Source organism: Nicrophorus vespilloides, unplaced genomic scaffold (genome assembly GCF_001412225.1).
Source record: "Nicrophorus vespilloides isolate i.1.1-1 unplaced genomic scaffold, Nicve_v1.0, whole genome shotgun sequence".
Classification (NCBI taxonomy): domain Eukaryota; kingdom Metazoa; phylum Arthropoda; class Insecta; order Coleoptera; family Silphidae; genus Nicrophorus; species Nicrophorus vespilloides.
The window spans coordinates 206425-230302 of record NW_017100110.1 but is presented as its reverse complement, the minus strand read 5'-3'; the positions used below and the strand labels follow the sequence as shown (position 1 = coordinate 230302).

Here is a 23878-nt window from a genome sequence, read left to right as displayed (position 1 = left end):
TTCAATCCATTTTGTTCAGTATTTCTTTGTAATTCTCTTAATCGGATGATCTGATAGGTATCAGTCGCTGATAAAAAGTATTAAAAATAATACATTTCTCATTCCTTCCATTTAATAGATTGCTCGTAAAGCAGGATTACCGCATGGGTAAATTGAATATTTAATCAGGACTGATAAATTAAAAAATAACTTTGTTTTCATTTTATATAGGGAGCATTAAATACGTATTTTGTCCGGGTGGCATTATAATCTAGAACCGACTCTGCATAGAATGTTTGAAATAAAAAATACCTTCATTGGTTAAATAAAACAACATTTAAACAAGCATCAGGTTATCGTCATGTCTACAGATATTGTTCTATCAATAGCAAAGACCACACACAACAATAAAGAAGTAGAAGAATCTGGTGTAAGGCAATATGATTGTTGCCTCATCAACGATAAAGTACTGATAAAACCAGTATGAAACAATGAAAAGCGGGTCATACGTCGCTCGGATCGATGCCACTTTATGTTTGATCAGTTCTAAATTCTAAACGAAAATGCTAATAATCAATTAATAAATATTTAAATATTGGACGATTATACTTCAACAGTAGTTCTATATAGATCGTGTTATCGATATGTTTATTTAAGTAAGTGTCCTTTTAAGTTTACCTTTTCTCAGAAACGACATTTGGTGATTCTGGACTCAAAAATGTGCATATTGTTTATTTGTATCACGAGAAACAGTATTAATATTTGAAATTATCTTATATTAAGATTAATATCAAGTGTCATAAGCATTTTGTTTTGCTCCCAAATAATGGTAATATATTTGAAATTTAAAAGTTCTATGACATATGTCAAATTATAATAATATAAATTATTATTATAAATTGTCATAGCAAATTTTGCTTAAATACAATTGTTATTTACTTGTAGTTGAAACTAAACGTATAGATGGAAAATAAATTGAGTGAACAGTGAACACCTGGGACTACCACTCCGCCGTCGTAAACGTCAACTACCATTGTCATAGTAAACAGCTGTCATCAGTTGTCACTCTGACGTTAATGACATTGTTTCATATCTGTTTTGTTTTATTTGATTCATTAAAGATGTGATTATAATATGATTAAGTAGCCTTCAGTTTATTGTTTTTCGTCGATTCGTCGCTGAATATGGCTGACCTCGCTGAAGATTTGGCAAATTGGATGGGAAATCTACCGGACGATTTGCAGAAAGTGCCTATCATCCATCTGGCCATACCAGGTGATTATCATATGGATATATTTGAAATTAATTAATGTTCTCCATTTGTTTAGGATCACATGATAGCTGCACATATCCTATTACTTCAAGATCAAAGATCGCACCAGACGCGGAGACTGCTATTTTAAGACTGAGATGGCTAGGGTGCATTTTAAAGTGGGTGATGAGTAGGTGGTCAAAGACCCAAGGATTTGATGCTTCTGGACAACTGCAGGCAGGAATACGTTACTTCGATTTACGCATTGCAACTAAACCGAATGACTGTCTGCATTTTGTACATGGTTTGTACGCGGCTCCCGTTCCTATCGTCCTCCATCAAATCAATGATTTCTTAAATTCACATTCCAAAGAGGTGCGTTTGTGGATTTGTATCATCTTTGTTTTACCTTTTGTATTTTACAGGTAGTCATATTGGACTGCCAACACTTCTTTGAAATGGATATCGATGATCACATTCACTTTGTTGACATGATCTTTGATACCTTTGGATTAAAAGTTTTGACATGTGACAACTATTATATGAAACATTTGAGTTTGGATTATTTGGCAGAACATAAGTTTCAGGTCTGTTATCGAAGTATTTTTTAATTTGCTTGCATTTCATTTGAATGTTTCAGGTAATTGTTGTGTATAGACTTAAACATTTTAAACATCCTTTTTATCCTGCTGGGTGTTACCCAACACCTTGGCCTAACACTACAAGTACAAAGGAACTGATTCAAATTTTGTCCAGCGATTTGAAACGACGAAATAATAACTATGGCTACATAAGTCAATTCATTTTAACACCTAGAAAGTCCACAGTATTAAAATATGTTTTTGGTGGTATTATCTACATAATGTTATTATAATAAATATTAATAACGTTTGTTTTTAAGGTAATTTGAAGAAATTCAGTGCAGAACCACTGTATACAGACAAAATGAACTGGATTGAATCTCAGAAACCAGGCAAGTATGGTGTGAATGTCATTATTGGTGATTTCGTTGACATCGAGAATTTGAAATTCTCACGAAGCGTAATTAATTTGAATAACAAATTACTAGCAAAACCTGAGCCGGACTGTTATTTAACGGAACTGCCGCCTATAACAACTTAAAATTTAACTGTATTTATATTTTATGGAGCTTTTAATTAATTCCATCCAATTAATTATTTGTGATATACTAGTCAGGAAAATGTATTTTGAAGATCAGGTATATATTATATAGCTTTGTTTTAGGTTTAGATTTAAGGCTAGAAGAAAAATTAGTTTATTATTTTCTATCATTTAAAGAATTTGTGATAATCTTTTATTATCATTTAAATAATACAAATAAAAGTGGAAATGAGATAACTTTGTTATCTCAACTTATTTATCCCGCACTTCTAAATAAACAAATTATACAATCTGCAAACAACAATGTAACTTTAAGTTACAATAATTAAAAAAAGAAAAATAAACATCTTGGGACAAGACAAATTAAATTTGGCATCTACTGACATCTTGGATTACTAATTGATGTTCTTTTAAAGTGCCTTCACCTTCAGCTGCTTCATTTTTGGAGCCCTCTTTTTGGCTTGCCTCTTTTGATCCTTTTCTTCCCAACGCCTTTGACGTTCTGGATCTTCTTCTGCCATTACCTTCTCCTTTTCGAGACGACGCTTTTCCTCGCGCCGGTTAGCGGCGGCCTCCGCTCGTGCTGCATGCGTCGATTTCAAAAAGACCTCTTCTACCCTGAGCCTATTCTTATCAGCCTTAGTCTTACTCTCCTTTGATAGCCTAAATCTCTTCACTTTCTCGATGCAATAGAATACCAGTACCATTAACGGCTTAAGCTGTTCGACAGCCTCGGTCGGCGACATACCCTTTACAGGCATATTAAATCCGAATAGTAAAACTTTTTTCACTTCAGGTAATTTGAGTGCGCCAGTGTCTTCAGTCTGCTTGGCTCCAGAGTATTGATCGGAGATGTGAATATAATCTACCAGATCGGTGTACTTATTTAGGATGGCCGTTACTTTAGAGTCGAGCATTGCCGAGGTGGCTTCCAAAATCTCGCTCATAACTTGGAAATTCGAGGGGATATTGTACCGTTCACCAGACTTCCTTTCCGGACAATAAACGCTGATATCGTTTGTTTCCTTCGAGACATGAGTGGCAGTCTTTTTTGATGCTACACAGAATACAAAAGGCTCCATTGCATCCGAATCCATTGTAACTTTGATGTGCACCTGATCCAATGTTGGACGCATCATTCCAGAGATAACAGCCACCAAATCTTGCCTCTAAGAATACTCAATTAAAAATTATATAAATTTTACCAATAATATATACCTTTATCAACTTTAATTCCACTAACATCCCTTCACAGCATGTGCGCCCACTGCACCAAAGCGTGAAAGTGTTTTCACTCTCTTTCAGCAATCCACCAGATTCTTTAATGTGTTCTAAAGCACCATCATCACCTAAAACCATGCACACAAATTTAAAATAAGATATGTTTCATCTTTTACAATATTTACCAACTAATGTGAAATTATCTTCTAATAATTGCTTATGGCTCTGGAACCAAGTGTTGGCAAGCATTGTATTCTTGGATTTTCCAGTAGCAAAATTGATGAAATACACAATCAAACCAGTAACCATTAGGATTTCCAACCAGTAGCTATCCCAATTGGCGCGGAAGTGAATTGGCACTTTAGTTATGGTGATTTTTGGTTCTACCTCAATTTTTTCCTCCCTGCTCTCCGCAAAACCCTCAAACTCTTCAGTGTCTTGGAAATGCTCAAATTCGGAATCATCATTTATTATGATATCGCCATCATCATCATCAGTTATGAATATATTGTCTGCATCAATAGGTTCGGGTTCCTTCATTAGATTTTCAGCGCCTGTCGACTGCACGAAAGCATCGTCCGACTCGAATTCCTCAAACTCGGCAAACTCGTTGTCCTGCTGATCCTGATAGTTAGCCCACACAGAGCAACTTACCAGCAGCACATGCATAAATACGATCCATAGTTTCATATTTCCGTCTAATTTGAACTGCAATAAAATGATGACTTAATTATTGATCTATATTTGGGATTTGAGTATATTAAAAATAGTAACCTAAATACGATTCGATATTTGTCTTCACTAAATTCATCAATATCCAGCAGGAAATAGTACAACTGCGACTCATAAATTAAATAATAATCTAATTAAAACAAATCACTTTTCACCAACCAACAACTTGCAGTATAACTCATTGCAGGTTATATGACACTGCTACTGCCAACATAATAATAATAAATTCACGTGACGTGACATAATTAAACTGTTCTATGCAGTTCTATGTGGCATATTTTTCTTGGGTGTTTTGTTTCAATCATACCATATTAGAGTAATATTTCAATTTTAAGATACTTCATTAAATGTAATATTTCGTTCTGTTATAATGATTCAAAAAACTGTCTAACATAACAAACTACATTATTTTCGTATTTTTCATATCAAACTGCAATAATTTCCCGCCACAATTAATTTGTGTAAATAGAGTAGTCTATTAAGTACTAATTTGTATTATTGATTGATTTAAGAAAATAAATTAAAATTAGTAAAGAGCAAGTCACTCTGATTGTTTGAACTAGATTTGTTTTAAAACTTTATTAGTTATAACGTTTCACCATTATGAGAGCATCAACTCAAATTTGCTCAACTATCAACTAATACTATGACCCTTGGCATTAATATTTTATGTATAACACTTACCATTTTATTTTCTCTTCTAGTATTATGTGCAGGAGCTATCAAATATAAATATGAAGCACTTAGTCTACATAAACTTGAATTATCTGAAGATACGTTCTTTATATATTTTCTTTTAGAAATAATACAATCTAATCTTATTTAAACGATGTTTTGGAAGACAAACAAGCGAAATGTCTACTTTGTAAATCTGTTTCATGAATTATGTAGACCACCAAATGTATAATTAAAATTATAATTATTTAAATCTAAATAATAAAAGCTTTTCCTTATTATATGGATTGTTTGTTGTAATTGTTTATTTCTTTCCGATGTTCTGAAATAAAAACAAGTTGCATTTTTGATCAGCTCACTAACTATATAATACAGAAAATCTGCATTTTAACAACGCCTTTCGAATCTTTGTACAAGTCTATCATATCCACTAAATCTTAATCGGAGAGTTCTTTTATTGAAGCAGACATACCACAATCCCCCCAACCCAGAACAAAAACCTAAATAAAATAAATTCAATTAAAATGGAGAAAACTTAAAGGCGTATATTTAAATAAAGTTGTTTTTTAAATATATATTGTACAATACTAAAAAAAGAAAAGTAAATAAAAATAATCATAATTAAATTATTACGCTTAAATTGCATATATATCTTTTTCTTGTTTAAAACAAATTTGTAAAAATATATTAATAATAGTGAATGTTTGTTAAAACTTCATCCATCAAGGGTGTTTCATTCTAATTCATATCAATTAAAACAAACTATACATAATAAAAAAAGGTAATTTTGTGAATGAATAGCCTTCCAATAAAGTAATTATTAAAAAGATTTAGTTACTTATCCAATGTTATTTTTTTGTTGTTGAGCCCATCGCATAATAATTGATTTCTTTTTTGGATACTCTCTTACACTTATTTAATCTACTCTGGTCAATCTCTTCTTATAAATGTTCTGCCACTAAAAATAAAGAAAGATTAAAATCATATTGGTAGGATGGTGGAAATTTCACTTACGTTATAGTTTTCTTATCGGTTGACTTGTTCTCTGGCCGGGCCCTGTTTAGAACTTTAAGGAACTCTGAGGTCTTAGCGCGCATCCTGCTGTGAATGTACGCCTTAGAACATTTTATGTGGTAGTGTAAATAATGCCTGAACATATGTATCAAGTTGATAGTGTTGTCGCGCGTATTGCGTGCAGTGTGTCTAGGGAACAGCACGAAAGTCACATAACCGACGTTATTGTCGACAACTGCGTCAGTGTTCTGTAGCTCTCTGGGTGGTTCGCGGTGGCTAAACAACACTGGTGGAGCGGTGTGGGATGCTCTCAAACCCTCCTTTAGTTCCTGCATGAACACTTTACCAATGATAACATCGTCGTCATCCCTAAACCTCGTCGAAAATACTACAGTGACTCGATCCGATTTCGCCTCAACGTATCTAAAATTTAAAAAAATATACATTATAGTTGGTAAAAACATAGCATTTCTCATCAAACTTACAAAGTTTCGTCGTTCCTATAATGAATGACAGCACGTTTTTGGCCATCGTCGCCTTGCTCTTGAAAGTCAAAATATTTTTCGAAGACTGAAGCAAAGCAATTTCTCTTCAGCATGCTCACCTTCTTCACAACCTCTTGCCAATTCTCTGGTATATTTTCCAGGTCTATAAGCAATGAAACATTGTAAAAGTCCTCAGGGGTCATAAGAAGAGAACCATATTCTCGTTTCAAGAGTTCATCTGCCCCATACTCCTGTAGTTCCTTGTAAAACTTAAGTGATATACTAACCTGGAAGAAAGTTGTAATTAACATTTCTGATTACTAGCACTTGCCTGAAAATGATACTCACTCTAATTTTTGTTTTATCACCATTGACATTTGAAATGTGGTATAAAACACCATCAAAATCTGCTACAGTTACATCTATTGACTCATTTTTCACACTGAAAATGAAATACACAGGTGTAAGTAAACATATCAAATGATGAATCAACAATGATTAATGCTTCTGTATTTTATTTCGAGCGTCAAGTATTTCGTTGTATATTTATTATTACTATTTGTTGTGTCAAAAGTGGGGCGCTATATGTTGTGACACATTTATATCTAGGTTCATAACGTCAACTTTTGCGGTTTGTTTTCCTTTGATAAGATGGCCCATCCCCAGGAAACAAATCATTGACTGGATTTTTTATGTTCATATTAAACAAATAGGATTATTAATTGGATATACGCAATGTAGGGGACGCGAGACAGAGAATGTTGGAGAACAAGAGGAAAAAAGGTGTGAAAGAAAACTCACCCGGCTTGTGCGTTTTTAATCTTTAACGTTAACGTCTCTTCCACCACCCTGTTATTAATTTCCAGTAAAATCATATTTCACCAACTCCTCTACAACTGCACTAGCGCTTTTTTGTTACGAAACTAAACTTCAATTTTATATGCGAGAGTGAGTTAATAAATAACAGCTCATTGGGAGGTGTACATTTTATCGCCAATCCTGCCAACGTAAAAACTGAGTGAAACTGCCGTTCGGGTGGCGATGCCAACCGCAACGGGAAGCAGGCTTGCCAAATGCCTAATAAATATGAAAATTTAAATCAATTTGAATAACATTACGAAAAATAATGATTATTTATTATAAACTAGTAAAAGTTAGATAGTAAAACGGAAATGGGAGAAGGATGATCTGAATTAATTTCTTTTTCTCATAATGCAATGACCAAGTCCTCGGGGTTCATCATCCTCTGAAAGCGGGTGATCTGCGGCTTCTTAATAGTAACAGCTTGATGCTCGGGGATAAGGTTTGCCACCGAAATCTCCGCTTTTCCTGCATCCATAGGAGCTGATGTAAACAACTCGTCTTTGTCTAGAGAAGTCAAGGGCCGCACCGGAGCCTTTATCGACGTGCTGGGACCGGTCTTGTCTTTGATTATTACCTTCTGCGTTTCGTCTTTGCTTTGGTGCAGGACAATAGCCGGTCTGCCCCAGTGCATGTCTTCGGTTGTCTGCTTTATGGGCACCCTCGCCGTTGTTGCCCACGCTGGCGTGTAATTGGGGACGATTTGACTGAACATAAAATAGTCTTCAGCATTTGCGGGCCACGGCTCTCCATCGGGTACGATCTGCGCCACAAGGTGGTCAACTCCCCTAGTGTAAAGTGATCTCGAGTGTCCAACACTCAGGAGCCCCAAAGCCAGGACCATTTGCAGATGCACTAGAATTTAAATTTACGAATAGAATCAATGACATACTGAAAATCTATGAAAACTTACTCATTGGCTCGTGTTAATTGTCTTTTGGCAGTCTTGTGGTCGCGACGCTTGAATTGGAAATACCGAAGAAATTAATGTTAAAACCTCTTCGAGATTCCCCCGGACAGGAAAACCTGTTCTCATTCGGAATGGTTCGCGAGCTATTTATATTTTGCGCGCATGCAAAACTATATACCTCTGATTACTTTCTTACAACAGAACGTAACAAATAAGGGGATTCTTTTTAATTTAATTGGTAGTAATCTGTGGAAATTACGGAGTTAATTGACTTTCACTTTTTACAAGATGTATTTCCACGAGCATTCATTTTTGGGTAAAACCAAGTACGTTCATCGCAAAACAACATCCGACAGAATAAATTAATAAGAATGATGCATATTTAATTATTTTTGTAGATTGTTTTGTTTATGTAGATTTTTGCGAGGGCGAGTTCGTTTTACCGTGAATCGATGTTATCCTAGTTAGACTTGCTCGTAATTTAGATTAATCAAAGTAATATGTGTAAATGGGGAGGGAACGGTTTTCTGGGAGCGGCTGCAGCCCCAGTCTGGGGTCGGCGGCGGCGGAACAAACAGAATGGCGACATTCCATCCGAATCCCAACGAGGCGGCCGAGCCCTGGATTGAAAAATCCGCACTCGACGGTTCCGGTTTCCGCAATTGGCATTTGATTCTCATCTCCTTCTCCGGATTTCTGACTCTAGGTAATCTAACTATTAGTAATTTTGGCAAATTTACAATTCACCGTGCTTCTTTCCATTCCATAGTCATTTTGGTGTGCTGTTGCGTGAAAATTCGAATACCACGGACAAAACAGGAAATCGAGGCCAACTATCGCCGGAAAAAACTGGTGGAGAAGTTCAGGGCTCGCATTCGGCTGATTCGCAATCAGGAAATGGACGAGATGGACTTGAAACGAGGTAACACTTCTTGTACGTTTGATTCGATCATTTTCATTATTCAATGTCTAGCGTTGGAGATCATCCAGGAGGATTACAAGACCGAATCCAAACGTATTGACGATTTGTGTGATCTTACCAAGAACCCGAAACGGCCGCAATCTAAGATCCGCACTCTCCAAAGACTCATCACATTCACAAAACACCGAAATAACAATCAACTCGACAATCAATGTTAGACTTAGTTCACTCTTTTAAATTTCGTACATTCTAATGCTAGAATTGGCGCGCTAGGTACGAGGCCGATCGCACACGAATCCATCAATCACAAAGCAAAGTTTTATTTCAAGTAGTATGACGTCATATACTCAACTCTAATTCAAAATAACAAAAATAAAGAAAAATATATTAAATTTAACAATAAGATCTATTCATTGAAAATTTATTCCTGATAATAGTGAAATGATTTATGAAAATCAATAAAATATTAACAAATACGTGAAGTATTCGGTCAAGCCCATTGTGTATGTATTTTTATGTATATAATAAATAATTTGAATATTTAAACCATATAAAACATACAGACAAACATTAAAAATATTTTAAATAAATTATTACAACAGTAAAATGTTATTTTTCCTAAATTTCATCATGTGTTTATGTTATAAAATATAAGGTAAGAGTTTTTAAACTATTTTTGTCTCACTCTTGAATCTGTAGTTAAACTTCCGAAGAACACTGAAAATTAATTAAATTATTAATCTTTTAAAATTTTACGTCACTCCAGTGAGTCGCGGTGCCTTGGTTAAAATTCGCTAAGGCAAGACTATGTAGCTGATCCATTTTCGCGCATGATGTTCACAATGGTAGGCTGTCAAATACTTCTTTTTCGTAACAAGAACTTCACTTAACTTGTAATTTTGTCAGATTCCGGCATTAGGATTTATAGAAAACACTAGCTGACAAATCATAAAAGACATCATAAAAGATTAATTTACATCAAAGCTGTATTGTTTACGTAGTTTATTTTTTCGTTAATTGTTATTGTTTGAAATTGAATTTAAATTTTAATTAAAACAAATATTAGCTAAATTTACTGGTGTAATATAGTTTTTTTGACACTTTTCGTTAATAATATTTATAATATATTGTTAAGTATAATGACGAGTAATAACAATACAAAATTATTTTTATTTCAAGTCTTTAAAATTGAAATCTTCAAGTTCAAATATTTTTTTGTTTTCAAATTATATTATATTCTCTTTAGAGTGAAGTCAATATTAATGAAGCAAAAATAGTCAATAAGCCAATGTTATTCGGATTAGCTTCATTTCCACTTCCCCCGAGCAGTGTAATTATCATTAATATATCATGCACTAAAAATGTGTATACAATCGGAATAATCGATATCGGCAAAACGATTTCGGCTTACAGCTTTTGAAATTCCCGCGTCTTCGAGTCCGCGCCCGTGTTCGTGAATGACATGTCATGTACAGCGTTGCCAGCTTCTCGTTGAGGGAATGCAGTACAGCTAAGTATTTATTATAAACAATTCTGCCTGCATTCGTTATGTTGCTCACTTCGTGTGGTGAAAATGATGCAAGTTATAGTCTAATTATAATATGAGTTCGTAAAATAGTTATAGGCCGGGCTTGAGGATTTTCTTATCAAAAGTAAAGTGATTTTATCGAATGCAGTTGTGAACGGGATTGTCGAGCCGCTTGACGTTTTGAAATTTTGACAGGTGTCAAAGTTGATGCGCGGGGGTGTGCGCGCTCTGGCAACGCGGCACACGGGAGAGCGGCAGTACTGCGGCAAGTCCGTGTAACCTTTTTCATTTGATAAAACTGTACGAAAATTTGGTGGGTACATGCAAATATACATGCGTTACTGCTATGTCTCGTTCATGATAATGAGCAGCCAGTCGGGAATCGCACGTATCGGTATCGGAGAGTGACGGCACGTTCGTTCGTGGAGCGGTGCGTGTGACGACGGCGGCGGGTGCGAAAGTGCGTTTTGTTTCTTGTGAAAGGGGTGGCAGAAAAACAATCAAGCTGGCGACCAACAACAGTGATAGTAAATCAAATATGGCTTCTTCGGCCAAGATTTTACAGACGAACTCGGCGTGGTTTCAGAAGAAGATCAATCTGAGGCCGCAGCACCGGGGCGTCCATCTCGTCACAGAGGAGATCCTCAGAAATGTCCCCGAAATGTCACAATTCGCAATGGGATTGTGTCACATCCAAAGTATGACAGTACACACTCACACACCGGAGTTGTCAAACTTATTTGACATTCGCCGCCACTTCAACTGCTCCGCTTTTTTACCCTACTGCCCCAAATATCCTTTCCCATCAAGCACTAGCGCACATGCTTCACTCAATTACCAGCACCCACAACAAATCTTCAATCAATAATTAGCCCTCTTCTGATTTACCAGATCACGATCAGTTGATTTTGAACTCATTGATACAATCATTAATTCATAAAGTCCATAGCATGTTGTTCAACATTGATTGAACTTGCCTTAATATCCAATTTAGGATATTCTTTCAAAATTTATTTACTAGGAGACATAGTGTCATGCCATAATTAATTCCTTGACATTGATGTGTTTTGTGCCATCAATTAATCAAAGTCCTAATGACATTTGTATGTCAAACTAATTGACAGCACATGATGTATTTGGATATATGTACAGTGGCGAATATTTGATTACTAATAGATATTTATTTTTACTCGTTTCTGTTCAATAAACCAAGAGGTAATATATCCATCAATTAATTAAACTGTAATAGTAAGCTACACAATATATGCAAGTTTGGATAGGAATTATTTGGATAAATAACAATAACAATATTAAACATTGTTGGTATCAACAATTTCAAGAATTTTATTTCAATTATTTTTCTCCGTTTATAAAGCTTAAGAAGAGAATACTATTTAAGATATTTGACTTTCAACTTTCTTATGTTAATATTTCTAACTCACTTCATTCTATTAGAAAGTCGTTTTATCAGACCAGAAAATAATCACGAAATATAATAACTTTGAAAAATCTCAAATAAATGTGTTCAATTCTTTTATAAATTATTAATAAATGCAATTTGGTCTATTAATTATCATAAATAATTTAAACAAGTATTTTCATGTTAATGAAGCCTACAAGATCTATTATGCGTTTTTAAGCTGAAATGTCAAAGTTTGTAAATATCATTTTTCTTTAAGATGTCATAACAATATTGATGATTATGGTTGGTCTTTATATTTATTTAGATAAATTTTTATTTGCTACGAATGACGAAATCAATAATTCCATTTATCTGTAATTCATTTTTATTGCTATTGTATAGTTAATTCGTTTTGTAAACATTCCAAAATCGAGTTTTGTTGTTATTGTTTCAATGCGACATATAACGAATAGTGTTCCTAAAATGGAAATGTCACAATATTGAATGTTGATTGAATAATAAATGAATAAGTACATGTTAGTACGAATCAATGATTTATATGTATGACTTAATTTCTTTATTGAAAGATATATATATATAAAAATCCGAATCATTAGATATGTGCAGTTAAACTGCTCAAAATAATTAAAGTAATTTATTGATTTATTTCAATTGCCAAGTTTAGTTTCCTTTTTAATTTTAAGTAATACTGAATTGTTAAAGTTTTCAGACAAAATAATTGTTTCTTATTTCATTTGCCGGTTCGTATAAATAAAAAAAACTAATGTAAATGATAGTAAAAACAGGATGAATCCTGGGGGTCGGATTCAATAAGCTTTTTTATTACACAATAATGTATATTTACATAGAATGACATAATTGTATAATCTAATTAATGAATTTTGCAACATATGTACTAAAGGATGAATCTATTTCAGTTATGTATTAATCACATACATACATGATTGATTTATGTTATTGACGTTATTCACGTGACACATAAATGTCACCAATTATAAATATGATGGTATATGGTATATGATTCGTAGTTACATTTTAAAGTTCTGTGTTTTGTTCTTATTGATTTACAAATGAAAATTACTGTATTTAATTTGTATAATACATGTATTACCATACTACTGTTCCTGCAAAAATTGGATGAAATTTATATTTGAAACAAACCAAAGTTACTAGTTATATGTTTATATTTATTTTGGTGATTGTTTGTCTAGTTGCTTAGATCATGTGTTCGCTCTGGTTTATAAAATATTAATGTAATTGTTTATTGCTTTTCAGTATTGCACACGTCTGCGAGTTTGGCGCTGAACGAAAGTTGGGATCCGGATGTGAGAGATGACATGGAAATGATGCTTAACAAAATTGTGCCGGAGGGTTTGTCGTACAGACACTCGTGCGAGGGCCCCGACGATATGGTGAGTAGACGATATTCCTTCGAATGTTCGCGAGGGAGGATTGCGTTGCAAAATCTGGTTATGTATTTGGCTTGCAGCCTGCACACGTGAAGGCCTGCTTCTTGGGCTCATCGCTGACCATTCCTATAACAGAGGGCAAACTTAACCTGGGCACGTGGCAGGGCGTTTGGTTATGCGAGCATAGAAACCACGCCGGCTCCAGGAAGCTGCTGCTAACGTTGAACGGATGCCTGAGGGATTCCAGTTGCACGCCCTTGTCTCCAGTCAGTCCTATGGCCAGTACGTCCAGTTAGGGAAGGAACTCGGGGCATTCGCTGTCCAAGCACTGAATGGCCTCGAGTCTAAACTCTTCAACATTGTGGTTAACTTTTGTTAGTGTCACCTACAGACTTAAAAAAATCTATGACAATATGTACATATATGTTGTACATTTTTTTTTGTTTTTCTTTCGTTCTACTTTATCATACATTTCATTTACTTCTGTTATACTTTTTTTTATTATTTACTTTTATTCTTAAACAACAGCGAAGTGAGCAACAAATACAACAAGTTACCATTGATATACAGTTAAAGTCGATCAACCGATGATATACGAAATATATCGTTCATGCCACTTCGCATTTCAGAATTATCTTTTTTTTTTAACTTTGAATCATTCCAAATATGAATGGAGCGGATTTTTTTTTATTTAGTTATATTTTTTCTTCGGTTTTGATTTTTGTGTGTTCAATTTCGAAGCCGGGCCAAATACATATCTTTTATGTAAAGCGCTTTTTATCTTTTCCTGAAATGGATTATTTTATATTTTTTTATTATCAATATTATTTCAAATAAATATTGTAAGTTTTATTTGCTTTTTTTAAGTTGAGTTTAATTTTCTTTTGTTCTTATATTTTAGTTTCTGTTTATACAAATATATATACACACACAAATATATATATAACAAAATTTCGGTTCATTTTAGAATTATCAAACTAAATCGTAAAAGTGTTAGTGTCAAAATAATGATAATACGTTTTAGGCAGAAAGAAATGTCGAGAGAGGAGGAGAGTAAAAAAATAAGATGAATGGAGAAAGTTTAGAATAATTTATTTCAGTGGATGTTGATGTTTATTTTCATTTTGTTTCTGTTCGTTTTCGATTTAGTTTGGTGATGCAATGTGTATATTGATTTAATTGTTTTCGAGTTACTGACGAAACCGACTGAGTACCAATTATTTCTCGGGAGCCCCCCATTAATTCCGTTGTCATCACTGACAATAACGAATAAGTATCGGCTCTAAAGTTTATTGTTCGTTTTTCATTTTTTGTTTATTTTATTTTTTTATTTGTATTTAATTTTGTTTCCTTCTTTCATTTGAATGTAGAGAGTGTTAAGTTGAAGGTTGAGGGAATTATTTTGAATTGAGTGTAAATAGAAATAATATACGGGTTGTAAATAGTTGTGTGGACTGACTCGGTCTGTCTTCCTGTGCGTTATCCCCCCAACCGTCCGAACCAATCGGCGAACCCTTTCGACCCATCCCCTCCTAGCAACACGCCACGCCTCCGTGCATAGATCCTCCCACAAATATACAACGAGATTGTTTATTTTTAATTCTGTTTGTTTTTTCTTTTAAGAGAAAGAGAGATAGAGGTGCACGATTGGTTGGTCGATAGTTTGCGAATGAGAAAGATGGAATCCGTTTTATATGCATTTATATAAATATATAAATGAAACAAGAAGAGACAAACAAACACAAATATTTAAATTATATATATATAACAGGGTACTTTTGCGTCGTACCATTTTCCTATTTATAAATAAATTAAAGAGAGAGAACAAAAATATATAGAAAATATTATATGATATATGAGAAACGTGTAAAGGAAGGGATTTTGTTCTGTTCGTACTTCTGTTATGAATTACACCTACTTTTTGAATGTTTGCACATTGTTATGTACACACATTGTTCAATTTATAATTTACACGAAACAAAGAAGCGTTATAGGAAGATATCAAAGTAGCTGTTGAACGAAAAGCACAAAAAGAGCGGGAAAAGTCGAAACCTTAGTTCGTTGTATAACTATAATTAATTACGTTAATTTAAGAGATATCGTTTCCTTCTAATTTTTAGGACGAGAAATTTTAATAAGAAAAGAAAGAGAGAGAATCCATCCCTAATAAAAATTAAATTAATTTAAAATCAATTTTGTTTGTTTTCTAATTGATCGCCAATAGAATTGCGAAAGTGGCGTAGCACTAGCATCTAGGTAGAATCACAATTCGGATTTGTTATTTGTGTAAAAAAAGGAAGAAACAACTGTAGGGAGAAATATTGCGGGTTGGCAACAGGCCACGAAAATCCCCAAAAGTTGCCAACCAAGAAAAAAATATATGTATATAATAATAAATAATTAAGCAACTAATTATTATCATCGTACATGTAATTATGGTATAACAGTTTCGGCAAAAATACGGCTTTTAGAGGTTGAGTAAGAAATCCCAAATAACCGGTTTCATAGGTTGCCTGTTTGTTGCCGGCAATCAGTCTAGGCAGAAAATATTTATATAACATATGTATATATTTTTTTTAAATCAAATCATTGTTTTCTTATTTTTTTCTCGCATTTTTTTCGCGGCAATCCGTCCTGTCAAGTTTTAATTTCCGGAAACGGAAGCGGTTTTGTTGTCCGCTGTATTTTTGCCTGCGGTTACTCAATCCATGGAACGAACAATTAATTTTAAACAAATAAAAGAAAACAGTCTCACTGCCACCCTCATCAGATTGTATATATTAATAATATGAATGAGAGCGAGAGAGAAAGAGAGTGAGAGAAGAGTGAAGAGAATATGTACATATTAAAATATAATACTATTGAATTTCCCTAATTTTATTTCTCCCTGTTGTTTGCTATTCGTTTCGATTTTCCCATTGGTTTCTACTGCTTACTCATGAATTCGACTTGATTTTTATTCCGTTCTTTCATGAAAATTCCGCATATACCTTCTCGGTGGTTTTAACCAAATTTGTGAGTAAATCATGATAACTGATTCATAAGTAAGTACTGAGTACCAATGATAATAGAGACTATAATGTGACGACTAAAACCACCTGATAATTAACAACTACAAAAAAGGATGATAATATTGAGAGAGTGGAACGCCCCCGTCCGGTTCGCGGACGTAATCCCATCTATACTGTACCTAGGCGCATTATTTGCATAAATAAAAATAAATATTAAATATATTTGAAAGCGCGTTTCATTTCACCCAATCAAAAAAATACAAATATTATTTTTTATTCAAAATTACTTTTCATAATTTTTAAATTTTGCAATCACATTTAAATAACTATTCATAAAATAATCATTATTTTCAACACTGCATTGCATTTTTTTCGCTTTTTTCTGGAAACGTCTTAAATAAATTTGCGGAAAGACTTTTGTTATTAGCCTAAATTAGTGCAAATAGATTTGTAAATAATGAATATTGATTGAAGAAGTTTTTATATCCACTACCCCTATCAGCCACTACCATTTTTTAAATATGATTCAAGAACAACGCAAGGACTTCCTTGTCTTGTGGATTGTAAATTTTGCTTTTAGTGCAACTTTGCATCTGTTATTTGCGACGAAGACTATTTAGCCCGTTAAGGAAGTTTATATTATGATATTAATCTGTTTATTGGTGCAGTTTTGTGTTTATTTTGTATTATGTTATGAATCGAAGTAGTCTGGATACAAGGTAGGATATTATGCAGTTTTTTTAGATTGCCTGGAATCACAGAAAGCATAGTACATGGATGTCAGTGTCTGTTAAACTTTTTTTAACTCACGGCACATTAGGCAAGGAGAATTTATCAATAAATATAAATAAATTCTTAAAAACCATTATTCTTTCAAACATACAATATAGATAATACTTTTATTAGTGACAAGGATGCAATTGATTTTGAGAAAGAATTAAGTCAAAACGCGGACTTAAATTTGATAAACACGTAAATTCTCATCTACCATTTATAACTGTTCTCGTTTTTCGATTTAATTTCTGATAATGCGAAGAAAAATAATTCGCAAAGGTACGACGATCCAAAGGGCAACACATATTTAATAGATGTAGTAGTTGAAGATATGTGCACCAAAAAGAAATCCAAAATTATGATAATTTGAGCATAGAAAATAAATATTAGCATATAGGATCATTTTAAAAATCAATTAAATTTTCTTCCTCCATTAATGACAAATGCTTATTTTGCAAATGGATTGATGACCCACTTGTACATTTGATAAGGAAGTGATGAAAAATACCTAGAAAATGATATTGTCTTCTGTAGCCACCAATTATCTCTTTTTATAAATTAAATTTTAGAAGTTTTGGTAATGAAGAAAGATATTACAAATAAATTGTGCGAGTACTTTTCCTTTCGAGAAAGCAAACACTAACACAAGTTTGTTAAAGATATCTCCTGTTGTTCTCTCCTTCAATTCACAACAAAAGAAAAACTGGCTTATAAATTTAACACCTTTGGTCATTCTTGATGTCCGTACTTTTATCGGGTTGTAAGGCCCACAAGTTTTCGAGTTCATTTTTAAATTTTTCGCGGCACACCTAGAATATCTACGTCATGCGCAAAAGATGATGCCACGTAAAATTGCTCAATTTAAAAACCGAAACCGGAACAAAACTTTACACAAAACAAATCATAAATATGTCTGAACACAAGTTTGGAAAATGATGTAATAAGCGCACAAACTTGTTACTCGTTAAGCGAGTCATTTTTTTACAATTTGTTATGCGAATGACGCATTACTTTGTAATACAATGATTATTATCATTTACTTTTCGTTGACAATATTTCTGAAAACGGTAATGCGAAAGATTTTATTTTAATGAAAATAAATTTTCTATATAAATAAAACTATATATATTTATATAAATATAAAAGTTACAATTAATGAATACAAATGTGCAACTACGGAAAAGTTGTTTGGTTGTGTGTTATAAAAAGAGTAGTATAAAAAAAAAGAAATTACAATTTTTAATTGGCTTCGACACTATCCGCGATTTGGTGTGGTCCAGGTCCAATATCTTTGATCTCGTCCTGGACTGCAGCGAAACTCTTTCGGATTTGGTCCATTGCACCGCTAAGTCCATCCTTAATTCTGTTGAACTCCTGACTAACAAGCGACAGTCGTCCCATCAAATGATTGAGATTATCATCGACTTCATTCATGCGGTTTGTGATCTGGCCGACCTGTAGTTTTAATATGGAGGTTACAAATGAAAAAAAAGATAATCTAGCTACTACATACCTTGCTCTTCATACTGTCCATGGCGTCGAGGGATCCGGTTACATAGATGTCCGTTTGGTTCTGGAGCTTGTTCAAGGTGTCCGAACTGGAGCTCATTTGTTGATGCATAATACCAATTTGCCTCCAAACCTGGTCAATGTCTTGCCCTATTTTATACGTGAGATTCGCAAGTGCGCCGTTCTCTTCGTCTAGCACGGTTTGCTCGAAAGTATCGAATCTGCGAAATTAAATGTTCTAAAATATTCTTTGCTTGAATTAATTTTAAATTTCAATTACCTATCGATGATGGTGGCGTTGATTTTGTCACCACTTTCTTTAATTAAATTTGTGACCTCAAGGAGGATCTGCTGGACGCCGTAGTCAACGCGCCTTTTAGTATCCAGGACACCGTCGGCCGTTTGTACCATTACCTGCTCTACTTTAGAGAGTGCCGCAATCTCGTTCTTCAATTGATCGTAACTTGCGCTAATTGTCCCCATTAATGACCCGGTCATCTCGGAGAGATCGTTAATGTTTTTGATCACAATTTCATTGTCCTTGTCGATTCCCGTTTTTAATTCCTTCAATTTGGCGTCGAGTGTACTTTCCGATTTATCTGCGACGCTACTTGCTTGGTACTTCAACTCATCCAGACCGCTCTGAGTGGAGTTCTTGACATCTTCCAGGTCCCCTTTCTGGGGCAACAGCTCCACTTGACCGACCAGCATCTTAACGTCCGATAGTATTAACTTTACATTATCGCTCTGATTATTGAAAGCTGTAATTGAGTGAAAAAAAACTATTATTAATTGCATGTTATTAGGAGTACAAGTTCATTAACCTTGCATGAAATTGGCCTGCCAGTCCTTCTGATCCTCCAGCTGTACTATATCGGTGGGAATCTTGTCATTAAGTTCAGATAAAGTATGTTCGTATTTTTGCAAAAGCATCTCGCTGCTGCCCAGCTGCTTCTTGACTCTATCGAAATTCTCGGCAGATTTGCGGCTCTCGTTCATGAAGCCTTCACTGTCTTTCTTTATTTTCTCGAATTCCTTTCCGAGCTTTTGGTGCGCCTCGACCACACCCTCCACTTTATCTACGATGGCTTTCTGCGCCGCCTTCAGATCGTTTTTATCTGGTAATACGGTAATATCCGGTAAGGTAAAATCCGGAACAACGGGAAGCTTTTCGATGATGTCGCTCTTCAGCTTTTCCATAACTGTGGGTAAGTTCTTCTGAATATCTTCTACAGCTGCAAACGTTTTCTGAAGCTGCGCTTTTTCGCGTTCATCACGTTGCATCAGGATGGTTTCAACGTTGGCCAACCGCTCGTCCAGTCTGCTAACCACCCCCTTGACCGGATCCAATTGCTTCACTCGCTTATCCAACAGAAGAATGCTTTTGCGAAGGGTATCGTCGGACATCCTATCACGAAATTCGTGTCTCTCCAGCTTATCTTCAACTGCACGCAACATGTGCACCACCGATAGAATTGCATCCCTGATGTCCTCATTCCTTCAAATTCCAAAAAGAAAAAAATAATACACCTAAATTAGCCGGAAACATTCAGACGATCTGGGGAGGGTAAACGAACTGGCGCCCAAGTATTTTTAGACATGTGGAGCACACATTCAGAACGCCTCTGTTGCCTGTATTTATGTCTCGGAAAACTGTAGGAAAAAAAGCCCCTGTTTTTATCCCTCTCGCATCTCGGGCGGTAAAATAATAAACACGTGACGACCAGAACTTCCCTACCCTAAACTATGCGATTTCCGAGAATAAAACAAACAAAACAGAATGCATGTTATTAGCAGATTTTAACACTGTAAAGTAACGATCGCATATTCGTTTGTAATTATCTGAATATAATTAATAATAAGTATGACGAATGAATTTCTAGGAAGTGATCAGTAAAAACTCAAATAGAAGATCTCTTTTTTCAGAGAGAAGATATAAATTTTCTTCGACTTACGTAACTTTCTGGTTCGGAGGAGCGGCAGACGAGCCGATCACCAGCAAGGAGAACACACACAAAGGTCCTAGCCACGGAGTCATCTTCTTGCGTTTCTGCGCGCTCCGCTGAAAGCAAAACACAAATATGTAAATACGGTCGAAATTATTTCAATTACAGCCAGATAACGTTAATCACGATGAACTTTTGAACCCCATTTAGCTCTCTCCTGCTAACATTACCCTTCCGCACAAACGCGAATGATGCAAATTCAAAAACATGCATTTATATCAGTATCTTCGCATGGACATCTTAATTGCACCACTTGTGTGCTTAATTAGCAAAAACCGCCTGCTGCAGAACGGCTTAATTAATCTAGCCGCATTCGCGTAATTAAATATTTGAACAAACTCACTTGTGTCCTGTCTTCTGGCTTTCGTTCTTTTCTTTCAGTGGTCGCTCGCTTCTTTGCACTGGCTATCAATCTGGTTCCTGTATCTGCTCTCGGAAAACGACTGGAGAACACTCACCAGAAATAACCACCGAGAAAAGCACAAGAAAAAAGGAAACCCTCCCTCCATCAGATACATGCAGAAGGCGATATTTTTGAAACGACCCGCGACATCTGGCGACCAAAGCTCTCGAAAGCATTGCATAATAATTACTTAGACATTATTATCATTAGTAACAATGTATTAAGATATCTTTAGATAAACCAGTAACTAAAAATGTAAAAAAAATAAAAATAGAATATACTCCCTCTGTCCGAAAATATGGTATACACTTGCGAAAAAAATTTGAAATGTAACTAAAATTAAATATAAAAAAATATTAAATTCATTTTATTATCGCAATATGACTAAATACAAATAATTTTAGTATAATCGAAATTTAGTTAAAGTGAGATTTAGCCTTGTTGTACGCTTCTTTTGAACATATACATTTTGTATACATTTCAGTTAATCGACTCTCACGGCGAAGGTTTACCTTATTTATATGAGAAAATTTATAGGAATTTTCGCACTCCTGATAACATAATTTACACGTTTGTAATGTTCTAAAATTTTATCAAGAGTATTTGTCTCTAATTTATTCAATGCAACTTGAACCCATTCAATCAATTGTGTTTGGCGAAGTTTCATGTTGTAGTGATTGAATAGAGTTAAAAAAAACTAAATCCAGAACGTTTAAATCGGTGGTGGTTGTAATTTAAATTTAATATTCCAACCATCAGTAGAAAATTTTTCTTTAAAAAACTAATTTTTGGTCTTCAAATTCCAACTTAACTTAAAAGCTGTGACTGTGAAATATGTTACGTTATTTAGCTATTAATGTAAAGAATAACAATATGGTGATTATTACCAGTTGCTTTCGAAACTCTAGATAATCTAAGATTTTTGTTCAAATGCATACCATATTTTCGGACAAAAGGAGTAATATTTTTCGAGGTAATTTCAGCAACATAGCATATAAAGAACTGTTAATAGTCATTTGGTATTATTTTCTTGAACAGTGAGTTTCCTTAACTACATCATATTTACCTTTGTTGAAAGTATTGCATGTAAATGTTTCGAAAACTTTTTTATTTGTCCGATCGGCAATATCAAGGTCGGTGACATAGCTAAAATAAACTTAAAAATAGATATGAATTTAATTTGTAACATTTAATATATAAAGTATGGTTCAAAGGATTTTAAGCATTTATATAAGAAATATCATCTTATATAATATACAGTGGAACCTCGCTTAAGGAGCACCTCACGTAACGAGTATTTCGCTTAACGAGCAAAATTGTAAGAAAAATGACTCGCTTAACCATCTTTGATTTTCTTTCTTGAAAGCGGACTATACTTTGCAAATTATATAATTTGGTTTGCTGTTAATGCAAAACACAAATGTATTTTTTCCAACCATTATTATAACATATAAGCACACTATGTATTTTTTTTTATATAAATAAATATAATTACAAAATTTAATAACACTTGCATATCTCCGAATAAAAAGCCAAATATTATAATATAAATAAAATAAAAGAACCATAGATATCAAAAGAAAAATCATGAAAAATCCAAGTTATACTTTTATTCCAGCATGGAACGCATTATCGTATTTTACATCGTTTATATGGAAAAACTGTTTCACTTTACGAGTATTTCACTATACGAGCAAAAATCTGGAACAATAACAGAAGGAATTAACTGGTTTCCATTTTACCATTTAATTTAGCATTAGTTTCAGTTTTGTTAAGTAAAAATTGAGACCAAAAATTATTTGTTTATTATTTCCATAAACTGTGTCATGTTTATTTTTCAGATTCGTAAATTACAAAATCATGACGAGTTTATTATTGTACTTTATCATTTTTTTCAGTCTAAGTGAAAGGCGGTGGAGGAATAACTTGCGGTTTCCCATCGTATATGTTGTTGCAAGACTATTTGTTATACCGAAATTGTATTTGGAAATCGAGGCATTTGATATTTTGTATTTATGTTCAAGAACCAAATTGTTCGAAAATGGATTTTGAGTCTCAATATTGAGAAAGTTTATGAGATTATTTATTATTTCTAAAAATGTATTCCTTGTATGGCAGTGGAAAGTCATTTTTGTTCCAATTTGTTTTGCTTGTTGTGCGAGGTTTCACTGTACTAGTATATTGAGAAGCGAAACGTGAATGCAAGAAGTTTACATTTTGTTGGTGTCTATTCAGGACCACGACTGGTGAAAAATGATGCGCATGATATTTTTGGCGACCGTATTGTCAGATTGAGAAATAGTCGATTCCGAGACACATCGGGACACAAAATACAGGATTAGTGTATTTTAATATTTTATTTAATAAATTGCACAAAATAAAACAAGTCACAAAACTATATTAAAAAATTGTATACGTAGTACATAATATAAAATGATATAAATTCTGGAACAATAAATATGTATCCATGTGCGGCATGCAAAACCTCTATGGACGGCGCCACGGGTATTCACACACGTTTACTACCTGAATTTAAACGGAATATTGTCCTGAAAAAGCGGAGAAAATTTGTGTTATTTCCTTAGGTTTGTTTAAGTTCTTTGAGTACCTTTTATATTTGTAACATGCTAAGGGCTCACAAA

At 34.0% G+C, this 23878-nt stretch overlaps 7 protein-coding genes across 13 annotated transcripts; 3 read left to right on the top strand and 4 right to left on the bottom strand.

Moving 5' to 3' along the window:
• The first annotated feature begins 991 nt into the window (after positions 1–991).
• On the top strand, positions 992–3225 carry LOC108568417 (PI-PLC X domain-containing protein 3). 2 transcript variants are annotated; one of them, XM_017929488.1, is made up of 6 exons: positions 992–1254; positions 1308–1606; positions 1657–1818; positions 1872–2079; positions 2133–2204; positions 3150–3225. In XM_017929488.1, the coding sequence occupies exons 1-6, from the start codon at positions 1164–1166 to the stop codon at positions 3197–3199; spliced, it is 882 nt and encodes a 293-aa protein (XP_017784977.1). In that variant the 5' UTR covers positions 992–1163; the 3' UTR covers positions 3200–3225. The 2 variants fall into 2 exon arrangements, with proteins under 2 accessions (XP_017784977.1, XP_017784976.1); XM_017929487.1 differs by lacking the exon at positions 3150–3225 and having other exon boundaries at positions 993–1254; positions 2133–2687.
• On the bottom strand, positions 2595–4501 carry LOC108568414 (coiled-coil domain-containing protein 47). Of its 2 annotated transcripts, XM_017929484.1 has the most exons (5): positions 4466–4484; positions 4349–4410; positions 3760–4282; positions 3572–3702; positions 2595–3522 (listed from the first exon to the last, which is right to left on the bottom strand). In XM_017929484.1, exons 3-5 carry the CDS (start codon positions 4262–4264, stop codon positions 2764–2766), a joined length of 1395 nt encoding a protein of 464 aa, XP_017784973.1. In that variant the 5' UTR covers positions 4265–4282; positions 4349–4410; positions 4466–4484; the 3' UTR covers positions 2595–2763. The 2 variants fall into 2 exon arrangements, with proteins under 2 accessions (XP_017784973.1, XP_017784971.1); XM_017929482.1 differs by having other exon boundaries at positions 4349–4501.
• A 1177-nt stretch (positions 4502–5678) lies between these two features.
• Positions 5679–7503, bottom strand: LOC108568455 (probable actin-related protein 2/3 complex subunit 2). The gene is made up of 5 exons (XM_017929557.1): positions 7282–7503; positions 6829–6922; positions 6481–6767; positions 5996–6418; positions 5679–5939 (listed from the first exon to the last, which is right to left on the bottom strand). Exons 1-5 carry the CDS (start codon positions 7353–7355, stop codon positions 5912–5914), a joined length of 906 nt encoding a protein of 301 aa, XP_017785046.1. The 5' UTR covers positions 7356–7503; the 3' UTR covers positions 5679–5911.
• Positions 7504–7583: 80 nt separating this feature from the next.
• On the bottom strand, positions 7584–8358 carry LOC108568457. The gene is made up of 2 exons (XM_017929562.1): positions 8255–8358; positions 7584–8196 (listed from the first exon to the last, which is right to left on the bottom strand). The coding sequence occupies exons 1-2, from the start codon at positions 8256–8258 to the stop codon at positions 7688–7690; spliced, it is 513 nt and encodes a 170-aa protein (XP_017785051.1). The 5' UTR covers positions 8259–8358; the 3' UTR covers positions 7584–7687.
• Positions 8359–8491: 133 nt separating this feature from the next.
• On the top strand, positions 8492–9577 carry LOC108568456 (transmembrane inner ear expressed protein). Of its 3 annotated transcripts, XM_017929560.1 has the most exons (3): positions 8492–8957; positions 9021–9173; positions 9225–9576. In XM_017929560.1, the coding sequence occupies exons 1-3, from the start codon at positions 8831–8833 to the stop codon at positions 9389–9391; spliced, it is 447 nt and encodes a 148-aa protein (XP_017785049.1). In that variant the 5' UTR covers positions 8492–8830; the 3' UTR covers positions 9392–9576. The 3 variants fall into 3 exon arrangements, with proteins under 3 accessions (XP_017785049.1, XP_017785047.1, XP_017785048.1); XM_017929558.1 differs by having other exon boundaries at positions 8492–9173; positions 9225–9577; XM_017929559.1 differs by having other exon boundaries at positions 9021–9576.
• Positions 9578–11239: 1662 nt separating this feature from the next.
• On the top strand, positions 11240–14325 carry LOC108568402 (UPF0047 protein YjbQ). The gene is made up of 3 exons (XM_017929466.1): positions 11240–11399; positions 13400–13536; positions 13614–14325. The coding sequence occupies exons 1-3, from the start codon at positions 11240–11242 to the stop codon at positions 13827–13829; spliced, it is 513 nt and encodes a 170-aa protein (XP_017784955.1). The 3' UTR covers positions 13830–14325.
• A 4182-nt stretch (positions 14326–18507) lies between these two features.
• LOC108568454 (kinetochore protein SLK19) lies at positions 18508–21395 on the bottom strand. 3 transcript variants are annotated; one of them, XM_017929556.1, is made up of 6 exons: positions 21177–21395; positions 20783–20889; positions 19652–20325; positions 19108–19588; positions 18832–19048; positions 18508–18773 (listed from the first exon to the last, which is right to left on the bottom strand). In XM_017929556.1, exons 2-6 carry the CDS (start codon positions 20863–20865, stop codon positions 18558–18560), a joined length of 1671 nt encoding a protein of 556 aa, XP_017785045.1. In that variant the 5' UTR covers positions 20866–20889; positions 21177–21395; the 3' UTR covers positions 18508–18557. The 3 variants fall into 3 exon arrangements, with proteins under 3 accessions (XP_017785045.1, XP_017785043.1, XP_017785044.1); XM_017929554.1 differs by lacking the exon at positions 21177–21395 and adding an exon at positions 20951–21080; XM_017929555.1 differs by lacking the exon at positions 21177–21395 and adding an exon at positions 21004–21065.
• Positions 21396–23878: the final 2483 nt, after the last annotated feature.